Raw genomic sequence first — 22284 nt, 5'->3', positions numbered from 1 at the left:
TGTTTCATAAAGTCAATCATAATACTGAATTTTAACACGGTCTTGAGAATCCTTAATCAATACAACTTAGATCACTTTGGTGATTATATGAGTCAATTGATCGAGATATTTTACCGCAAACATATTCGTATTGTAACAGAATCCTTAATCAATACAACTCATACCATTGAAAAATGCGGAATTTTTTTTTAAGAGTTGCGGAAAACTTCCCAGAGACCTGGGGTCCCTACAGTTCCAATTTCAGTTGGATAACCACACACCACAAACCAACTTACATTTATCATTCATAACCAACCAACTGAACTCTTTTATTAATGAATCAAAAGAGTCATATTCAATGTCAAAAGTGAAATAACAACTTGCAGTAAATAAGAACTAAAAGAAAATAACAGTAGAGCCACTCTGTCCGTAAGTGAAGCCGTCTGAAACAAATGTGACCCTCGTATCCCCTCAGAAGCGAGTCCATTTCACTGATCACCTGCGTCTGGGAAAAACCAATAAAAGAAGAGGGTCAGAAATCTGAAGAATTCTGCGTACAGGTTTCCCTAATGAATCAAATAAGAAAAAGAGCATAAATAAGATTCATGTAATATTTTAGAAGGATACAATTATAACCAAATTATAAGGCAATTAACCATTCATGCAACAATAAAATAAACATTAGGCATGAGAGAACACTAAGTAAGTAACAATGATTATAATTTAATCAATAAAGCAATTAAATGCAAAAAGATCAATATCATGCAATGATCAATATATAACAACCAAGTGAACAGGTAAACGTGCATGAACTAATGTATAGCAACAATATGCATGATTTATGTGCAATGCATGAACCCTTATTATCTTTCATTTAAGCTCCCCTCTTTCCATATGCATGTCTTATTAAATGCACATAATCTTTAATTTCCTTTTTTTAATTTACCATTGCTCGCGGATACACCAAACGGGTACAGTCCCCGAGGTCAAGTAGGGTTCCCGGGGTAGCTTGACACACAATTTGTATTTTATTACCGGGTTCCACACTTAGCCCTCGACCGATATCAGGAAACAACAACATCCATCGGAACCTTGGAAAACAACATCCAAAGTTGGGGACACCAGGGAAAACAGCATCCACTGGCGCCACTTTCTTGGTATACCAAAACAAACTCACAGCTGTGACTAGCACACCACTCCCGGGTAAAGTGGCGGATTCTCCCTAAAACCGTGGCCAAGAGAAAAACCTCAATATCGGGTTCAGGGGCAACAAAACGCACATGGAGTTTTTGTATCCTCACGGTTTCCCCTAAACCGCAATATCCAAGATTCCTACGCTAAAGCAGAGACATCAAGTTGAAAGTGAATTACACTGTTCTTCACTTTCTTTTATCTGGTTATTAATTCATTTCTTTTACCTTTGCAAATTTATACGCAGAATTAATAACATAAGCTTGCACATCAGCATGCTAAGCTTTTCACGGGACCACAGCCCGTGACAACATAGAACATTGCGGTAAAACAACAATATCACATTTGATTTGTTGCAATGCATCAAAATAATTAAAACGAAGAATAACTAGTTCTCGAGGCTCACCCAGCCCCTGATGATCCAATTTGATCATCACTGCATTCATAAGCAAAAATCATAAAGAGTATGCCACTTATGCATTCTTTTCACATGCTTTTCAATGCGCATTCATGTATGCAAGTTGTGCATGAAACAATAATTTCATAGGCATAAGCATAAATTCACACACCCACATTAAATGCATGTTTTCATGACATGCACATACTCGTGTCAAATGCAAGAGTTCATTCATGAATAATCCAATTAAAACATACGAACAACCATGCCATTTTGACCCTGCAAAAGCATCTAAATTCCATATGTGTATATGCACAAGTACACTCACTTACAACAATAATTTCGAACAAGGATTATTTATCAAGTTTAAGCACATAAGGAAACATCACCCTGAATAAGCATAACATAACCAATAGGCATGTGGAACATACATAACACCAGTAGATGTATACATAGTCAAAACATGAGACTTTCCATTCGTAACATGTATTGAAAGACAACTTGCCTGCCCACAACTAGGGTCTGGAAATTTAGAACACACACTATGAGTCAAATTATGGATTTAAAATAACATCAAGTTTATATAAGATTTTTCTTGAAATTGGCTATTCAAGCTTTGCCGACTTAATTGACTAGGGTTCAACCCAGTTTCATTATCCAGAGACATGTGGTCAACCCAACATAATGGTCTGTGAAAAAGTCAAGCCAACTAAATAATGAATAGCATCTGAGTTTGCACGAGTACCAATCAGACTAAATGCATGACATGATTTATAACAATCTGCAGCTTAACTGCCAATAGATAATAAACGCTCAACAATATTACTATGATGTTGGCTGAACCCAGCATTATATGATGTTGTAGCTTAGAAAACCTTTTGAACTGATAATTCTACAGACAGCTAAAAGAAATAAAAAGACCTCAAGATGCAAACCTGCAGCTATAACACCAGGCCAACCAACTGATCAGAATCATCAGATGCACATGCAGTTCATAGTTGTAATTCAGCAGAAAACATTTTTACCAAGTAAATTTTTTTTTTCAAGATAGGTAGAAGACTATGGTCTGTAACCCTACACAAGAAGGATTGGGGGTTCTTGAAACGTTTCATGTATCTCCTCTATCAACCTTCTTCCTGCCAATAATTTCCTATTTGGCTATGGATCACCACAGGAGTTATCATGAAATCCACCACCCAGACAACCACAAGTTGCTCCTCCTTTTCGTCTTTTCATAGGCATGTATAGAGTACATAACTCACAGACTCTTAACTCACTGTCCCAATCCTCAGGGTATATATCAATCAAAGTACTTCCATAGACCCACCTAGTTTCCTCATTTGAAGAATTCTGTAAGGAGCCTTAAATTAGTTGACAGCCTGCTTTTGCCAAGAAAAAGGGGTAAAAAAAATCTGAAATACCTATGTCCAGCATATATCAATATTACATAGGTTGATTTTGGGAATCTAAATCCGATTCATTGTTTCCTCCGAAAATATCATATACATCAGATTTAGGCACTTTTCAATATTCAAATTAAAAGAAAGAAAAACCCGTACGAGCTGAAATTCCATTAGCTTACTGAAACCAAATCCCTCTCAAGGAACAATGTGAAGATCTGAGCGTGTGAAAAACTCACAATTTAACCCCCTTGAGATTCAACCCACTTAAAGCCCAAAAGAGACAAGGAACAAGAATTTCAAGATGATATCTCCCCAAAAGATTACATGGAATCCAGTCCATACCCATTTTCTCATCCGATTTCAAGAGAGAGAGCCCGTACCTCTAAAATCAAACGTTTGGGGGTTGCGGCTGTCGTGAGAAGGTGAGCTATTCCACTGGCCTCGACTGCTCCGGTGTCGTGGTAGTCACACGCAAGGGAAAGGACAAGAGAAGGGGCTGTCGTAGCCTACGGTGGCTGCTGGTGGCTGCAGCCTTCCGGCGACCTCCAGCCTTCCACTGCACGCCCACACGAGAGAGAGGGAGACGAGGGAAGGGAGAAACGAGGGAGATGAGGGAAGAGACCCCCTCTCCACTCCCTTTTATCGTCTGATTCCCCCCCCTTCCATGCCGAGATGGGTGGGGATCGGTTACGCCAGCCGACCCCCCTTCCTTCCTTTCCCCTTTAGAAACAACAGGAATCGTGCCCTAGGCACGATTCTTGCTTTTCCCCTCTTTTAAAACCCTGCAGCCCGATATAGGGTTTTAAAACCCTATCGGGTTATGGATCCGGGTCGGGTCCGACCCGGGTCTGACCCGGGTCCAAGAGTTTTCTTACTTTTAAATTAAAATTTATTTATTTTTTTAACGAGAGGGCCGGGTCCGGGTCTGCGACCTGCGGTTCGGGATCCAAACCCGACCGGACCCTTGCCTCCCACTTGGTATGGATCCACGGATTGGATCCAAATGGATCCAATCGTGGATCCCCTAAAAATACTCATATAATATATATTTTTATATATATTTAATCAGGTATACGAATATATAGGGTATTTTACCTATATCCAAATGGATCCTATCTGGGTATTGGATCCGAAATATGGATCCCAAGCCCATATATACATTATATACGTAGTTATCTCTTGAATAATTCACCTAATTAAAAAATTTTGCACTTATGTAAGTACATATATGTTTTATGAAATAAATATATATATAAAGACCCCTTTATGGGTCCCGGATCCGCGACTTGGATCCCAGGCCCAAATCACTTAAGTTTTTAAAAATCGTGGTTATTACACATATTATGAAGGATGCTTATGCATACTTGATAATGCATGTTTATTCATGACAAAACATGTATTATATCATCAAAACATATAATTCATGCTTCAACTTATATGCACAAATAAATTTTGATGAAAATATATCATAAATGTCATGAATTTAGTCATAATTCATGCTTAAATATCATGCATAACTTAAAATAACATCAAATGTATGTAAAAAGTCATTATTTCATGACAATAAACACTTATAAAACATGAAAATAACAAATGTTCTTTTGGGTAAAACCCAGGGTACTCATGCTGAAATTGGTTTCAAACTGCTCTGAATCGGTCTAAAACAGCTCCAAACTACTCATCTAAAGGTTGTAACTGGTCTCAAAACTTATGAACCAACCCAAAATATAAACAAGAGCTCATAGTACCCTAAAACTGAATGAGAAAATCCATGTTCCCTCGTTAATTCATGAAAACAGGGTCTCTATATCCCGAAACTGGTAAAAAAGGCACTGAACCAGTCTCGAAGAGCCTTATATCGATCACAAAGACCCATTTTCGGATCTTATCTGATCCAATCAGAATCCAGATCCAATACCAATGGATCTTAGGTTGGATCCTTTGGTCCAGACTCAATCTGAATCCAGACCCATAATGATCGAGTCCCGAATTGGATCCAATGATCTAAACCCGATATGAATGCAAATCTGTTCCATAACAGGATCCAGGTTGATCTAATAACCCAATCTGATTCAGACCGAAGAATCCTACACGATCTAGAGACGGACCCGTTCGGATCCGGATCCTGTATCCGGCTCATCCAATTCACTGGGTACGAGTCCAACCCGATACATAATGGATCTGATCCATAACAGGACCCACATCGGATCCAAGAATTGACCCAGTCTGACCCAGACCCCAGAACCTTAAATGGGTCCGGGTCGGATATGAATTCAGCTATCGATCCATAGGCGGACCCGATTCGTAATGAATTCGGTTCTGATCCGAATCCTGGGTATGAAAAAACTGGATCAAACCCAAACCCATTTGGGTTTCGGGTTTGAGCATGATCTTGGACCCTAGGTCCAATCCGGGCAACGAGAACAGACCCAATCCACTGGATCCATAACAGATTCGATTCCATATCGGGTTCGACCTTGGGAACAGATCAATACCCGATCCACACGGATCAGGTTTGGATCGACTACATACCGGGTAAGTTTCACATCTAGACCCGACCCACTCGAAATTGTGAAACCGATAAAATCGAATACATTCGATTTCTGAGAAACCGAAGCTGTTTCTCAAACTCCCTACATCGCCCCAGGGCGACCTGCCGGTGAAGGTAACCTTCCCCCCAGGGCGACCTGCCGACAACGATTCCTCACCACCAGCACTGGCGACACCCACATGCAAGGTGGACTGCGATGTGTGGGTGCTCTACGTTCTCCTCAGGCTATCGATGCTCACGATGAACCCAAGCTGTCATGTCGATGGTGAGTATGAAGAAGAAGATGATACCTTATGATTGTTCTCATCATTCAACCAAGCCCCTTCTTATAGGCTTCTAAGAGAGGCTTTTAGTGGGAAGAGTGGGTAGATACCACTACGGGTGGTTACTTTGCATGGGCAGTTACAATAATTGCCCTGTAACTTTGACTCTCTACCCATGTCAAATTAGATCATATCAGGTTGAATCTTATCCATATTTCAACATTTATTTATTTTTTGGGTAGATCACATTTATTCCTTTTTTTTTTGGGTAGATCATACGGATCGAGGATGGAGGTTTTATTGTTTTTGGTTGTCTCATATCCAATCTGGATCGGACTGGTATCTCAATACCAAGATGCCCTTAGTCACGTAGAATCGGACTAAATATTTATATGATTTTTTTCCAAAGAATGGCAAAGCAAATAAGCAAAGTATAAAATTCTTGAAACTAAGTCCTTCACAGGCCATCCCTATCAGATGAGTAGTCTTTGTGAGTTTCAGCCTCGGTCGTTTGCAATTGGGTTTTGGCCTGGTAAGTGCTAATGCGTGCTCTGCTAGGGCTGTCAACTGGTCGGGTATCTGACCCATCAGGATGTACCCGAACCTACCCAAATAACAAATTGTCGGGTTTAGGTTCGGCTTCAGGTTTTTTCGGGTCACAAAAATAAAACTCCAAACCCGGTTCAATATAATCTCAGAAGTTTATATTTACTGAAAAAACATATATGAGACTCGGGTCAGGTCGGGTATAAGGCAAAAAACCCGACTTGGATTAGGTACCCGATAAAAATCATAACTGAAAGCCAGTCCGCATATTGTTCTAGTCAGGTTTGGGTCAACACGAATATCATTAGGTTCAGTGCTTTTTATGCCCATATCCGGAAATTCAAGTTCAGGTTGGATCGGGTACCCAATACAAACCCAACCAATTAACAGCCTTAGTCTCATGTTCTCGGCTAACAATTACGTACAACACGAGAAACCTGTCCTACTTATTCGAGTTCTGTAGCCCAGAACGTCCACCTTATTTATAGGATCCAGTACTACTATGTAAAATTCAAATATTGAATCCACTTTACCTCATCGGATCTAGTTCGCATCCTGATCCTGAATGGAGCCTACTGCATCTCAAAACCATGGGGATTAGGAATGTCAATGGACCGGATTTTATCCTATATCCTACAAAATCCAATTCTATTTAATAGAACTTGGTAAGCCAAACCATATCCAGTGGTTTTGATTTTTTCCTACGGCGACGAATATCCGAATTTGATAGATATCCAAATCTGTTTACGTGTAAAAACAACGGATTTGGTACGAGCTTTTCATCATCCAAATCCAATTCTAAATTTGAACCCATTTAGCCAACACGCCATTAAAACTTGGCCACATCCGACCCAAATCCGAACCGTTTTACATCCCTAATAGCGAGTGATTTAATGAACAGCGTCAGAGGGTCCCTGATGGTACCTGATCCGCTTTCATTTGCCTTTTAGTGCTTAAAATTCGGAGTCAGATCAATCATGAACCAACCATATCTCCGATCCGTTTGGACCCCTCAAAAACATTCCAACGGAGGCTATATTAAACAGACACTTCGTCAACCCCGACTCCTACAAGCAATGGACGAAGCCGAGTTCCAACGTATCCTCGATCACTTCCCCGTCGTCCGATCTCGATCTTACTGTGTAATTCTCCACACTCGATTTCTTGATTTCTTTCCTTCGATTTGCGTTTCATGGTGCTTTTATTTCCATGATTTTCTTTTCCGATCTTGTTGGTGCATCGAACGAAAAATAAAAATAGGGTGTTGATTCTGTTGGGGACTCTTCCCCTTGGATCTATAGCACATTTTTCAGAAGAGGGTGATACCCACATCTCCTTTTCAGCATTATTTCTTAATTTCGGATTGTTGGTGTCCGCAAATTTAGTTGCCCGTGCTCGAATAAAGGCCAAAACATTTTTCCTTTGTTCAAACTCTCGGTTTATTATCATTCTCTTTGGGTCTGTTGTGGCATTAGAGGGTTTGAAGCATTCATTTCTAACACCATTTTGTGTTTCAGGCCGATGATGAAATGCTGAGAATGTTGACTTCGCGAATGGCAAGCAATGAGGTAGAAAGAAACTGAGATTTTGATTTACTTGCGATTTCCTTTGTTGGGTTTTTGATGGTGTTTGTTACTTGTGGGTATTTCTTGGGTAGCTTTTTGAATTGTGTTATGTTGTTTCAGTTAACTCAAAGGAAAGACGCCCGGGATGAAGCGGACAAGAAGGAAGATCAAGAGATCGACATTAATGGTATCTTTGTATTCATGGCGCATCAAAATCTATGATTTCTGCTCCTCCCACAAATAATTTGGTGCTTGGACGTTGAGGTTGCATTCATGGAACCCCATAGGTGTTGGATGTAGGCAGCCAAACCATTGAAACATTGAGGGAATTGATGGGATTGTGAAACCAAGGAAATGCTGTTCGATCAATTGCATATTCGTGGCATTCCTGGACCATCTTGGTTGACTAGCTTAGTTGATATAAGTAATCATAGTCATGAGCAATTTGGTTTAGGATTTTGATGCAAGAAAATTGTTTTCGCCTTGTCAGTGTGAAACAAGTTGAGAGCCGATGCCAGTTATTCTATAGCTGTAGTATGATTGAGTTGAGGGGATGTTGCAGTGCTGCGTTTGGATAGGATGGTAACTGCATGATGTGTTTTTTTTTCCTTTGTTTCTTTCCTACTTTAGGTAATGGATTATGTGGTTGGCAGAAACTGTTTGCAAGTTATGATTTTAGCGTGAACTTTGAAGTTTGAATATACATGAAAAACATGGAATCGATCTAGTGGTTGTGGTTTAGTGAAAATTCCTGCTCTCTATCATAAGTGAGCATGGTATGAAAGGTTGTCAGTTTTCTTAGTGGTGTCCTCTGAAACTAAGCCATATCCTTAATCATGCTTTGGTGCAAAATATAGGTATCGTGCTATAATTATTCAATTAAATATGCAGTTTTAAATTGAAGTTTAAGTTCCTGTCATAGCACATCATAAGTCTTGCATTTCATATGGAATATGGTTTTCTCTAGGGGTATCATCTGAATCTGAGGCATGTCCTTGACTATGAAAACATGGTTCTAGTACTACAGTTGAATGTGTATCTAAATGAAATTTTCTGCACATAATTGGGGAGAAGCAGGATATATTTATGATCAAACAGTTTTACATATGAAAAAATGATCAAATATAGCTATTATAATGCATGGATGAATTTTTGAGGTATTGATTTATTGTCAGCCTCCTGAAAAGTTAGTATTGAAGCTGGTGTTAAGATATGCTTAATTGTCGCTGTGTTTGGGAGGAGGGTGTCAGAGGAGATGAGATGGTGTCGGAGACAGTTTTTTGAGTTGGACTACAAAAAACATTGGAGGATTTTTGGGAGAAGGAATGCAGGGAATCATGAATTTTAGGCTGGGATTCAGGAGATTACAAATCCTCACTTTTACCCTCTTTCAACTCCTTTCACGGTGAGGAGGTATTAAAAACTCCTTACTTTGAAGGGATTCCGGTGGGTAGTTACCAACAGACGATCACCTCCGGTGGGTAGTTACCGAAAGATATTCACCTCTCTCTCATGTTAGTTGTTTCATATTCATTTGGATCTAGATAACACAAATCCCACACAATGGTCAGACATTCGATTTGGATCAGAAACAATATTGACTCTATAACATTGATGCATCTTGTTTGGATTTGGAGTCATATCTGGACTTAAAATCTCTATATAAAATCCATATTTAGGTTGAATATCAATCAGATATTTTCTTTGTCAAATCTAACTGAATGGACTCATATTCAATTGGATATTTGACCCATATCTAAATTCTTTAGGAATCATATATTTTTTTGTCAAATCTAACTGAATGGGCTCATATTCACTTGGATATCTGATCCATATCTAAATTCTTTGGGTTCTTAATAATAGGGTCAAAATGGATTGGATTTGTTCAAATCTTTGGACCAAACCTAAGCTTTGTTTCTGATATCGATTTAGATTTACATATTCAAAGTGTTTTGGATTAAAATCACTACTTGGAATCAGATATATGGTTGGACTTAGATCTAATCCAATTCATCAATAGCTTGTAGATGTAGGTTTTTTGGCCATTATTATTAGGAAGCTTGAGGTTCATACTTGGGTGGGCCTAACAAATTAGATAGTTTAGTGAAATGATAAGCAATCTCCTGTTTCAAATTTTAAAGGCACTTATGCTTTTAGTTTGCTTTTTTCAGTTTTTTTACTTTTATTAAAACTGAATGAATCAATTATTGGGTAAAACTTAGTAGCTTTAAAAGTATACCTAATTTTTATGTGCATGAGATTCAATCCAATTGTAATCCATATTATATGTAAAATTGTTTTCCACACAAGACAATGATTTAAATATTACTTGTTTGTCAAAAAAATTTAAATGTCAATTATGCAATTAAATATGATATATCTTTTCTCTACATTCTTTGCTGCTCAAATACCATGCTACGGGTTTCCAAACAAGGTGAGGAATCAGTAGTAGTTGAAAGCCTGAATCCTTGGAGTTGTTTATGCTTCCAAACAAAAAGGGAGTCCACAACTCCTTTGAAATCCATTTCCCTTCAAATCCAGTAGTTGTACTTCCCCCGACTCCTTGCAACTCCCTCCAACGGGTTCCCAAACAGAGCCTAAAGCATTGGCCTAGTTTTTTTATTGGAATGTTTCATACTTCCTATTTTTTTATCACTGTAACTGATATACCCTTCAAAACAACCTATTATGACTCTGATTCATGGTCATGCTGCAGTATCTTCACTATCATATATGCTTCTGACGAGCCATTGTTCATAATCATGATGTTTCTTTTGACAGATCCATTTTGGGAAAAATTAAGGTCGGTAGCAGAGGGAAAGGTATTTTTTTTGTTTCATGTAAATAAATTTGAAGAGAATCCCGTTTATTCCCTGTGATGTTGTTGGATTTGCCTTCATTCTAGTATGCCTCATAACAACACATATCTTATAATCATCTTTTCTGTTTTCTTTTCTTGGCAATATTTCTAGGTTTCATTTGTTTTTTAACTATAATGTATAGGCAATGGACTAGTTCTTATATTTTGGTAATTCTTTTATACTGTTATATCTGGTTATACTTCATTTCCTATTTCAATGACTTTGTAGTAGACATTGGTGTTTGTGGTTATTCTTCAACTATTTATAATTGAATTGGAAAGAAGAATATAAAAGTAATATCTATTTTCAGATTTAGATTGTACTAGCTGTAATACAGTTGGAATGTCAAGTAAAAATCTATGTGTGCCTGGATCTGCTATAGTCTATGTCACATGGATATGGATGCAGGAATGGGACACGATGCAGATACGCCTGGTACAATACGCTAATTTTAAAAAATTAGGACACGAGGACACGGCCACACACAGATAGATGAATGTATGTGTGTGTGTGTGTATAAAACAACAATTCTAAATCACTATAATTAGGAACATCAAATAATGAAACCAAGTTGAAATTGACATGTAATGTAATTGATGCCAAATTTTAAAAGATAAAGAACTCAAGTGAATACAAAATAAGTAATATTGATTGTGTGAGAAACTGGTTTGACTATATCCATGAAGTGTCGTATCGTATCCGTGAAGTGTCCGAGTGGCGTGTCCTGTCCGCACAAGATATGCATGCTAAGTGAAGTGTCCTTGTGACAGGCTATAGTACAACAACCTAAAATTCACATGGGAGATTAATATAAATGATTACTAGTCTAGAAAGTCAGAATTCTAAGGCCAATAAAAACTGCTGTTCAGTACCAAGCATTAGTGGCAAGCAAGCCAAAGTCATAGAAAATATGATAGCATATATGTTTGTTCACATATCCCAAATTTTCAAACACAAGATCCCCAAGTACCATTTGTTTTCCATCCTTTCACCTTTTTGAAAGGAAAGAAACTGTTTTCAAGTTTATGTTTCTTAACTTAGAAAATATCAGATTCCAAATTCTTGAATTTTCAAAGGTGTCTACCTTTCAGAATTTTGAGTTTTATCCCTCCAGTCTCTTCAGATCCGAATGTCAGTAAAGAAATTCTTTCCGGTAGTCCAAGGAGAAGTGATGCATGGATAAAGAACTGTACTATTTGATGTTTAATAAATTGACCTCTGAAGAACTTACTACAAGCTCTCCTTAATTCTCTCCATCTTTATCCTTCTTTGCTAAAGTTTCCCACATTTCGAAAGGCAAGTCATCTTTTTTTGTTAGCATGATAATGCATTCTCTATCAAAGGGTTTCAGGTGCTCAGGTATCATGTCATCTTGATGGATTCATTTTAAAATCACAATCATGTGAATGACTTCCAAAGTTTCTCTGTTTCATAAATTTTCAATATGATCATAAGAAATTGCAAGCCACAGCCATGAACTACACAGTATTGTACTGGATATGGGTTCAACAGAGTTTCCATTCTCCCACTTTTCAAGAAATTAAGAAAAACTACAGTTTGAGAGGATGAGACATGCAAGCAGGGTACGAAGCCCACATTATGAGCATCTCAAACTCTCTCATGTTTTGAATTTCTATTTTCTTAACTATATCCGTTTGCCAGTTCTTGTTTTCCTCAAATCAGTGGTAAAATTTCTGGAATTTCTGTAGTTGCATTTGGTCAATATAATTTAGACTAGGAATTGGTTGTTTTTAAATCTCATCTAATATTGTTTGAGGTTTATATTCTTAGCTTTATTGTGGAGGGACTGTTTTGCCATGTAAGCAACAAGTGTTGTTATACTACGAATATCTTATTCGTATTTGCAGAGGTCCCATCTGTCATATGGCAAGTAAGCAAACTTCCAAATGGTCTATTCAATTTGCAATTAGAGCCCAGGAAATGTAGAGCGTGCTGTTGGCATAATTAAAATAGTAAAGGCACAAGAAAAATGAGTTCATGGACTTTGTGAACTGGAGCTGTCTGGTTCATTCCACCAGCTGGTATTCAAAATGTTTTAGTTGGAGGTCAAAGATATATCAAGAAGATTGCACACAGTTATCTACATCAACGAATGCCTGGAAATGAAGTTTTTGATCTTCGAATTGGACCTTCATGCCCAAAACTAATTAGTATATTTGCTAGTACAAACCAATGAATGAAATCTGTAGCTTCAAGTTTGTGACTCTTGTGGTAATTTCATTGAATGCTTTTAAAGGCTTCCATCTCTTGCTGCAAAAATCGTTGTCAATTTTGTTCTTGTTCTCTATTTCTCAACGGCAAATGACTTCTATCATCCTTATAGTGCTTATTGCAAATGATCGTTTCATTATTCTTGTTGTTACTGTTGCAGCCAACCCTTGTTACTGTTCTCATCAGCATCACTGCTGCTTTTGAGTGCTTATTACAATGAATCATGTTTGAACTGTTACAGGTAAACTCAGCATAAGCAGAAAATTTTTGCGAGGTCATTCAGAATGTTCAGTAGAAACTCGTAAGCATTGCCTTTATATTGTAATATTGTTCCTTGATTGGATGTATTTTTAAACCAGTCTTTACCTTTATGTTTTGTTCTTCAGGTATATGATACAATGAGTTCGGATAGTGTTAAGAGGATCCTCAATGCATCTGGGAGATCGACATGACAACCCTGACATTTTTCTTTGTTCTCCACTCTTACTTTGTCTAGCTAATTCAGTGTATGCAGTTTGCTGCAGTTTTTTTGCTTTGTAAACTTTTATCCAGTACCTTTTACAATGAGAAAAAAAATCATGACAGAAAATTGCAAATCTAAACCATCTACAACTAGGGGTGGGCATTGGGCTGGCCTGGCCCGTTTAGAGCTTGGCCCGCCGGGCTTTAAGTGCAGCCCGACCCAGAGATGACCTTGTTCTTAATGGGCTCATGTTTGAAGAGCAGCCCATGACCCGGTCAAACCTAATTCCAGAAAACCCAGTCTCATAAAATTATCCTTCTCTTTCTCCTAAAATTAGTGCATCTAATTAGGTAAATAGTAAATAATTAACAAGTTCCCATGTACCCAACTAATTATCTTTCTAGTTTTCATAAAATTAATGCAACTAATTAGGTAAATAATAATAGTTACCAAGTTACTATGCAATTATTTAATTTTTTAAAATTTTTATATTATTAAAAAATTAATAAACAGCTCAGGCCAGTCGGGCCGGCTTCGCAGTCCGCAGGCAGACCTGGACCTAGCCTACATATATAACGGACCGGGTTTTGTCCCAATAGGTAGCAGGCCCAGGCCTAAAACCATGACCCAAACCTGGCCCCATGGTGGGCCGGGTCGGCTTGGCCCACCCGCTCAGCCTCTTGCCCATCCCTATTTACAACCATTTTTACGGATATCATATTTTGCTTCCACCCTATACTCTCTCTCTCTCTCTCTGTAATATCCAGAGTCCCACGTGTGTGCTTCTTTGATTGGTAAGCTAACCAACATTAATAGTTGCAATTAGTGGGTGGGCATCAGGCTGGGCCGGCCCAGGCCATTTAGAGCTCAGTCCCCTGGGCTTTAAGTGCAGCCCGATCCATTTACTAATGGGCTGAGCTTTGGCTCAGTTCTTAACGGGCTCGAGCTTGAAGAGCAGCCCATGACCCAGCCCATCCATTGTGAACGGGGCGGGCCCAGCCTAAACCCAACTAATTAGTGTAATAAATAATAAATAATTAACAAGTTCTCATGTACCCAACTAATTATCTTTCTATTTTTTATAAAATTAATGCAACTAATTAGGTAAATAATAGTAGTTACCAAGTTACTATGTAATTAAATAATTTTTATAATTTTATATTATTAAAATTTAATAAATAGCTCAGTCCCATCGGACAGGCCTGGTAGCCCACAGGCCGACTCGGACCTGTCCATGTATATAACAGGCTGGGTTTTGGTCCAGTAGCTAATGGGCCCAGGCCTAAAACCTTAACCCAAACCCGGCCCATGGTGGGCCGGGTCGGCTTGGCCCATCAGGCCGCCGGGCCCGTTGCCGACCCTTAGTTGCAAGCAATCGCCATGGTTTGTGCTTGCTTTTTACATTGATGAGCTAAACCAGCATCTCTTATGCTCATATGCTGCCACTCATTGCAAAACCTTCGTATACAGCAAGCGTTATAGCGAGATTGACAATTCTTTTTTGATCCACCCATCTTTTATTCAGGTAGAACATTACTAAATGTTCCCTAGGGGAGTAACATTTCACAAACAACTGAGCGCCCAACTTTCGAACCAAAAAAATTGCTGTGAATGGAGGTTCGTCAGTTTGGGTTGGTATTGATATTTTCCAGGGTTAAACCAGCAAGTCTTGGGAATACTGCCATGCATTCATAACCAAAGTGCCATGCAAACCAGACTGATATTGTTGGTTTCATGGCTGGTCAACCCAGCAAGGGTTACCACATTTGATGGCATATGTAGCTCAAGGTGACAGAAAAAATACACAATGAAGAGAACTGATTGAATCTAGCAGCAACATGTATCATGAAATTCCACTAGCGGCTGCAAGCATCGCTCTTGATTTTAAAAAAGAAGATAAAAGGTATATGATAAACATCAAAGGCATACAAACGCACTTAATAGAAAGGCAAGAGTCAGAAAACTGAAACCACAAAATTGTTCCTCTCAACAATGTGCAAATGACCATTTGATAGATCAATACCATACTTACACCGGAGTACCTAAAGAAAAACAAAAAAACAAAAGAAAGCCTTGGACGGCACAGCAATGCTCGTATTTTGAAGATTACTTGACGAAACCTTATATATCAGTATTCAGTCATGTAGAATCCCCAGGATATCTTCATCTCTGAACAGATGATACCTTAAAAATACCAAAAAACTATTTATCAGAGGTTCAAATCATCCATGGAGAGATATAATGTTTTATCACACATGAAAATAGTATAAACGTAGCCTTTAGGTTAACCATTATTAATTGTCATAAGCTGTAACGGGTAAGTTTGAAGAATACTATACAAAACAAGGAAGCATATTAAAAATAAAAAATTTTAAGATTGAGCTCAAAGAATTGCCAAGGGATGAACTCCAAGTTCAATCAAATCTGTACATATATTGTAATGAGCAATAAACCAAGCCCAACACCTGGTTGTGGATACAAGTTGGCAATTTCTTATTTGTTCAGGGATGCATGCATAAAAATAGGAGCATTGGTATGCATATTACAAAATTCCATGTGTAACCCACGTTCTATATCTAATCAAAATAGGAGTACAAAATGATTCCTCATATGCCCTACATTCTCTCTTATATTTCAGCCTTTTTCCATGTAAAATGATACTGTAAAGCACACCATAATATTGAAGAATTGATAGCTACCCTTTAAATCGTAATTGAGGAATAAAATTTTGTGATAAAAATCTTATATGTTAAAAATAAACTCAATTTATTTGAACTCCCTCTCTCTTTCACCATGTTCCCCACCCACATTTGCAAATCTCTCTCTCTCTCTCTCTCTCTCTCTGCACCAGGTATGCCACTAGACCTCCTAGTGTCTAACCTTATTTCTCCAAGATAACTTGAACGTAGAACATATCTTCTTTCTTGAATCTGATGTAATCACGCATTTAGATCTTTAAAGAATCGAAAAATGACTATTGTATGGCAAAAATAACATGTTTTCTAAAAGACCTTGAAATTTCAAAAATCCGTCTGCTGTCCAAAATCGCAAATACTATTATTTTCTCGGCCTTTTTAGCCTTCACACCTATCGTTTTCGGTGTTAATTTCCTCCATATGCGAATTTCCTCCGTCTTCACCGAAAACACCTTAGCTGCCGCCATTATCGACAATTGTCGCCTCAATCGACACAAAATCCTCACTACCCTATCAAAAACCAGTCTCCAGTGGATCCATCCCCTAGTGGTGCAGGTATGGCAGATTCTGACGCGGCAAGAGGAGCCACCACTTGGCCACAACGAATGGTCTGAGTTTTCTGATGGAAACTCAAACATTAAAACCTCGCAAATACCTGAGTTACCGCATATTAAAAATTTACCAAATCCGCATAAAATAAGTGCGAGTGAACTTTCTTTTAAACTCAAACCGACAAACATCGCAAATACTTGAGTTACCACGCATAAAAAATGTAATAACATTACATAAAAAAACTGCAAAATTTGCTTTTAACTCGAACCGACAAACCTCACAAATACTTGAGTTACCTTGCATAAACAATTTAGGAAATTCACATAAAATAAGTAGGAGAAAACTTTCTTTTAAACTCTCGAACCTCCAAACATTGAAAATACCTGAATTACTTTGCATAAAAAATTCTTAAATTTGCATAAAAAAATTATAAAACTTCTTTTAAACTCGAACCGATAAATTGCACAAATACTTGAGTTACTTCGCATAAAAAATGTAATAATGTCGTATAAAAAATTACAAAATTTCTCTCAAACTCAAACCTCCAAGCTGCGTAAATACCTGAGTTACTTCGGATAAAAAATTCAAAAATGCTCATAAGAAAGCTGCAAAATTTCTTTTAAACTTGAACTTCCAAACCTCGCAAATAGTTGAGTTACCGCGTATAAAAAATTTACTAAATTCGCATAAAATATGGGCAAACAAACTTTCTTTTAAACTCAAACCTCCAAACATCGCAAATACCTGACTTCACATAAAAAATATAGGCAAGTGAATTGTCTTTTAAACTCGAACCGATTATTGGGCTCAAGCATAAAAATATAAGCAATTAGTAAAATGTTTATGTGAGGTAACTCAAGTATTTGTGAGGTTTGTTGGTTCGAGTTAAAAATAAATTGCGCACATTTTTTATGCGACGTTATTACATTTTTTATGCGAGGTAACTCAAGTATTTGCGATGTTTGTGGGTTCGAATTTAAAAAAAAGTTCGTTTGCACGTGTTTTATGCGAATTTGATAAATTTTTAATGTGCGGTAACTCAGGTATTTGCGAGGTTTCAAACTTTGAGTTTCCAACAGAAAACCCAGGCCATTCTCCATCGCCAATTGGTGGCTCCGCCAGTCGCGGTGGAATCTGCCATACCTGCACCACCAGAGATCGGTTTTTGACAGGGTGATAGAGATCAAATGTCGGTTGAGGCGACAATTGTCGGCGATTGCGACAGCTAAGGTGTTTCGAGTGAAGACAGAGGCATTTCGCATATGAAGAAAATTCACACCGAAAATGATAGGTGCAAAGGCTAAAAAGGTCTTAAAAATAATAGCATTTGCGATTTTGGACAGCAGACGGATTTCTGAAATTTCAAGGTTTTTCAGGAAACATGTCATTTATGTTGTACAGTTCATTTTTGTCATACAATGTGGGCATTTTTCATTGAAGAATCATATATGAGAATAAGATGCCTTTTCGGTCATGGACAATCAATTTGCACCACAAGCCTATGTTTAAAATCAAGACAATAATCAATGTTTGATGATAACCACTTGACTGAAAACACATGGAATAAGTTTAGAGAAGAATGTTGTTTCAGCTGCAGGGATCCAATACTCATCTTTGGGCCATAATCCTTTACACTGTTACGACATTCCCTAACACAATCAGTTACTGGTTAATGGAATCGCTACAAAATATCATGCTTCAAAAATCAGTATGAGTACTTACCACTACTGTTGGGCTGATTCTTTTATCAATGGACAACAAAAGCATACATATTCTAGATGATTCTTTTACCAATAAGTCATTTTGGTGGATGTTTCTATTCAGGAAAAGTCATTGCCAAGGCAGGAATAATTGTTGACTATCATAACATCACATTAGAGACCTTGGATAATAAATAATTCTCATGATTTGGAATTTCAAATAATAGGTTGAAATGATGATCTTATCTTTGATTTGCTTTTGCATAAATTTTCAGTTTCTGAATGCATTGCACATTGGATACAATGGTGAACAAATGAAGGATGAATAAGACTTCAGTAACTATGTTCAAAAGGTGTGTCAACAAAATCCCACATTTTGAAATTCTCCACAAATTCAAATACAAAATTACAACTAACTCAGGATATGAATGCTTTGAACCTCACCGAGGACATGGCATTGGATAGAAATGATTGGAGGAGAAGGATTCATGTGGAAGACCCAGAATGATTTTCTTTTTTGGTTCATATCGCCGACCCCAATTGTTTTGGGATGAAGGCGTAGTTGTTGTTGTTGTTGTAAACTAGAGCCAAGTTATCAATCAACAGGTGCCGGTTGTCCTCCACGAACCTGATTGCAAGGTGAGAAAGGGACAAGGTTGTTCTTGCAGGTTATTGCAAGTAAAACATACAAATTGATTTTCCAGAGAAACCATGTTGATCAGATCAGACCAGACACAACAGTACAAAAGCAAGATCACAGAAACATGACACAACCTGCATCCAAAGAGCATTTTTTCCACACAAAACACTGCTTGTTAATGAAGTTGGGGATAATTTAATGGCTTCTAAAGTTTCCGAGCTTTAAAAATGGTCTTTGTTGGGAATATTCTCTTGATTGAGTTCTATCATAAAAGTGTATGAGGAAGCAAACTATAGGAAACAGGCCAAACACATAATACAAAAATTGTGCATTTGTGGAATTTAAGAGGATGAATATTCCTTGTGTTGATATCTCTCTAATCTCCATTAGTAACTTAACAAAATACTATCAAGGTCAAAAAACTAAAAATAATGCAAGTCTTTTTGTTTTCGGTCTTGTTGGATCCCAAACAACTTGAAGAAATAGGTCAAAATAGTCAACAATTTTCAATTACTTTGTGATTCCAATTGCCAATCTGTGCCATATCATTTTGAAGCAATAAAATCAGAGAATCATAAACATTGTAAAATTGCAAGATCAAACATTCAACCAACACAGAAAGAAGTAAAAGAAAAACTGAAATGGCTTACTTTTTATCCCCAAGCTTCACTTCAGTGCCCCCATGTTCAGGTAGAAGCACGGTGTCCCCTTCCTTCACAATAACAGGAACAACATTCCCATCTCTATCACAAGTACCTGGGCCAACGGAAACTACTTTCCCAGAATTCAACTAAAACAACCAAATTAAGAAAAAGTTAAGCGAGTGGTAAAATTCCCTGAAGTCTAAAAAAGCAAAAAAGGCTACAAACTCATCATCAGAAAATCCATTTCTGCAGTGTAAGAAATCTGTCAATGCATCAGATGCTTTAGAAGAACAAAAAAAGGAAAAAAGTTCAAATGTAGAAATGATAAAGCTCCACCGAATGACTCGGATATCAAATCTTTGACACCAATCACCAATTTCCAAATCCAACCATGTTGGATACATTTTTTTACAGAAACCATTAACGAATTCAAGCTAATAATAGGTACAGGATCATTATAAGGCATAAATGACATCAGAGAGATAAAATACTCTTTGAATCCAATCATAGACTTATCGCGCAAATCCCAACTCATGAAACAACAAGCACAATGAACACCATTGCCGTCAGAATTGGTTTTTGAGCAGAATTGTTTTTCAAAAAGATTCAGAAAGTCGGCCTGAATCATTTTGAATCGGTCTATTTAAAAGAATTCAACAATCATAAAAAAAAATAATAATAAAACACTCGGGAAATTTTAAACATAGAAATGAAGCAAATGATGACTTAGAGGTTCAATCAAATTCTAAGATGTGCACTTAGTACTTAAAAAACATAATAGAAAATAAATATCATGATTATCACAAAATATTAAAAAAGAAAGAAAAAACCCCATTCAGGGCGTTTTCAATTAATCGGTGGAGTGCCGATTCAATTCGAATCGGATCATTCAGGCCGATTTCGATTTGATTTTTAACAACATTGACGAGCACATGCTTGCAATAGTTCAAGAACAACAGCTACATAGAACTGTTAACAAAGAATGACTGCAGATTCTTTCAAATTTCCCCATTGAATTTACACATTCCACAGGATTCAGCCAGAAGAAAGAAATCAACGAAATGCCCACAATAGAATATAATTCGAATACCCAAAAGAAGCAGAGTTAGAAAAAGGCAATTCAATCAACCACCACAATGAACAAGCAATTAAACGAAAGAGGAAGTTGGCAAACCAACCACGCACTTTTTGAAGTACCCACATCAAATGCGCAAAAGAAACACATATAAACAGTCCCAAAATAAACCAAAACAAGCCTCTTGTGCAGAAAAAAAACAACACCCACAATAACAAAAACGTTGATGGAAGTCAAGTTTGTTAGTGGGGAGATTTCTTTACTTTGGTGGTCTTCTCGGGCAGCAAAATGCCGGCATTGGACTTCGATGGAGGGACGATCTTCTCCACGAGGACCCTGTTCAGGCTGGGAATGAGACGCTTCGCCATTGCTAGAGAAGAGGATGGTCCGTAGGGTTTTAGCTTGGCTTGTAAACCATTAAACACAAAGAACTAGGGTTTAAGGGAAGCAGATCAGGTCATGCTGAACATGAGCGTTTTTGCTCATGCCCACATCGTGGCCGTCTGTTTGCATTTTGGATGAATGCCACGTGGTTTTCGTTGACTGTTTAGGTCTTTAAAATGCAAATCGGATGGCCACGATGTGGGCATGTGCAAAAACGCTAATGTCTTTGGATTTGTCAATGTTGCCCCATGATAACTTTATAATAAAATAATATATAAAAAAAGTAGATATGCTTTTGACAAAAATGTTCCATCTTATTGGATAAAAATGTACTTTCAGTAATAGATTTGCACATTTCGCCTTTATTTTTAGCTTATGTTACAATATATGACCGCTTTCTCATTTCTGCCTAATGAGTTGTGTAGCCTGATTCATAGTTTTTTCTCTTACAGAAAGGAAGGTTTGGGGGTTCTTCCGACGCGGGTTTCTTATGGATCAGACTCAACTTATTTAGGTTTAGGGTTGTCGCCCTTGCCTTGTATAAATTCTTTCTTTTCTTTCTCTCTTATAACTGTTGAAAAGAGCAATAAGATTTCTCTCAGAGCGGCCATGATTTTTTTTATCATTTCTCTGTTGAAAAGAGCGATTTATAGTAAAAATCAAATCAGAGATTAACGATTTACAGTAAAAATCAAATCAGAGATTAACGATTTACAGTAAAAATTAAATCAAAAAGTAATAATTTACAGTAAAAATCAGATTAGAAAGTAGCGATTTACATAGAAATCAAATAAAAGAGTAGCGATTTACACTAGAAATAAGACCAGAAAGTAGCGATTTACAGTAGAAATCAGATAAAAGAGTAACGATTTACAGTAGAAATCAGACCAGAGAGTAACGATTTACAGTAGAAATCAGATCAGAAAGTAGCGATTTACAGTAGAAATCAGATAAGAGAGTAGCGATTTACAGTAGAAGTCAGATTTCTATTGTACATCGCTACTTTATAATTTGATTTATACTGTAAATCGCTACTCTCTGATTTGATTTCTACTGTAAATAATTACTCTCTAATCTGATTTTTATTATAAATCGTTACTCTCTGATTTGATTTCTATTATAAATCGTTACTCTCTTATCTG

The 22284-nt window shown here is 37.4% G+C and overlaps 1 protein-coding gene and 1 long non-coding RNA gene across 3 annotated transcripts; one reads left to right on the top strand and one right to left on the bottom strand.

Moving 5' to 3' along the window:
- The first annotated feature begins 7405 nt into the window (after positions 1 to 7405).
- On the top strand, positions 7406 to 13558 carry LOC149836502 (uncharacterized). Of its 2 annotated transcripts, none has more exons than XR_016432023.1 (6): positions 7406 to 7472; positions 7848 to 7898; positions 8016 to 8082; positions 10677 to 10717; positions 13149 to 13229; positions 13375 to 13558. It is a non-coding gene; the product is annotated as an uncharacterized LOC149836502 (long non-coding RNA). The 2 variants fall into 2 exon arrangements; XR_016432022.1 differs by having other exon boundaries at positions 13149 to 13289.
- A 1591-nt stretch (positions 13559 to 15149) lies between these two features.
- On the bottom strand, positions 15150 to 21126 carry LOC149836501 (10 kDa chaperonin, mitochondrial-like). Its single transcript, XM_090005383.1, has 3 exons — positions 21022 to 21126; positions 19690 to 19829; positions 15150 to 15635 (listed from the first exon to the last, which is right to left on the bottom strand). Exons 1-3 carry the CDS (start codon positions 21124 to 21126, stop codon positions 15587 to 15589), a joined length of 294 nt encoding a protein of 97 aa, XP_089861509.1. The 3' UTR covers positions 15150 to 15586.
- Positions 21127 to 22284: the final 1158 nt, after the last annotated feature.

This window comes from Nuphar pumila, chromosome 5 (assembly GCF_984573655.1).
Source record: "Nuphar pumila chromosome 5, dmNupPumi1.hap1.1, whole genome shotgun sequence".
Classification (NCBI taxonomy): Eukaryota; Viridiplantae; Streptophyta; class Magnoliopsida; order Nymphaeales; family Nymphaeaceae; genus Nuphar; species Nuphar pumila.
The sequence above is the reverse complement of the archived record's forward strand: the minus strand, read 5'-3'. Positions and strand labels throughout refer to the sequence as shown.

Excerpts from the sequence above, each read along its gene's own strand:
- LOC149836501 (XM_090005383.1), bottom strand. The coding sequence starts at position 21,126 with ATGGCGAAGCGTCTCATTCCCAGCCTGAACAGGGTCCTCGTGGAGAAG. Across the intron at positions 19,830-21,021 it reads TGCCCGAGAAGACCACCAAA|TTGAATTCTGGGAAAGTAGT; the intron begins GTAAAGAAATCT and ends TGGTTGTTTTAG. Across the intron at positions 15,636-19,689 it reads GTGAAGCTTGGGGATAAAAA|GTATCATCTGTTCAGAGATG; the intron begins GTAAGCCATTTC and ends GGTATTTTTAAG.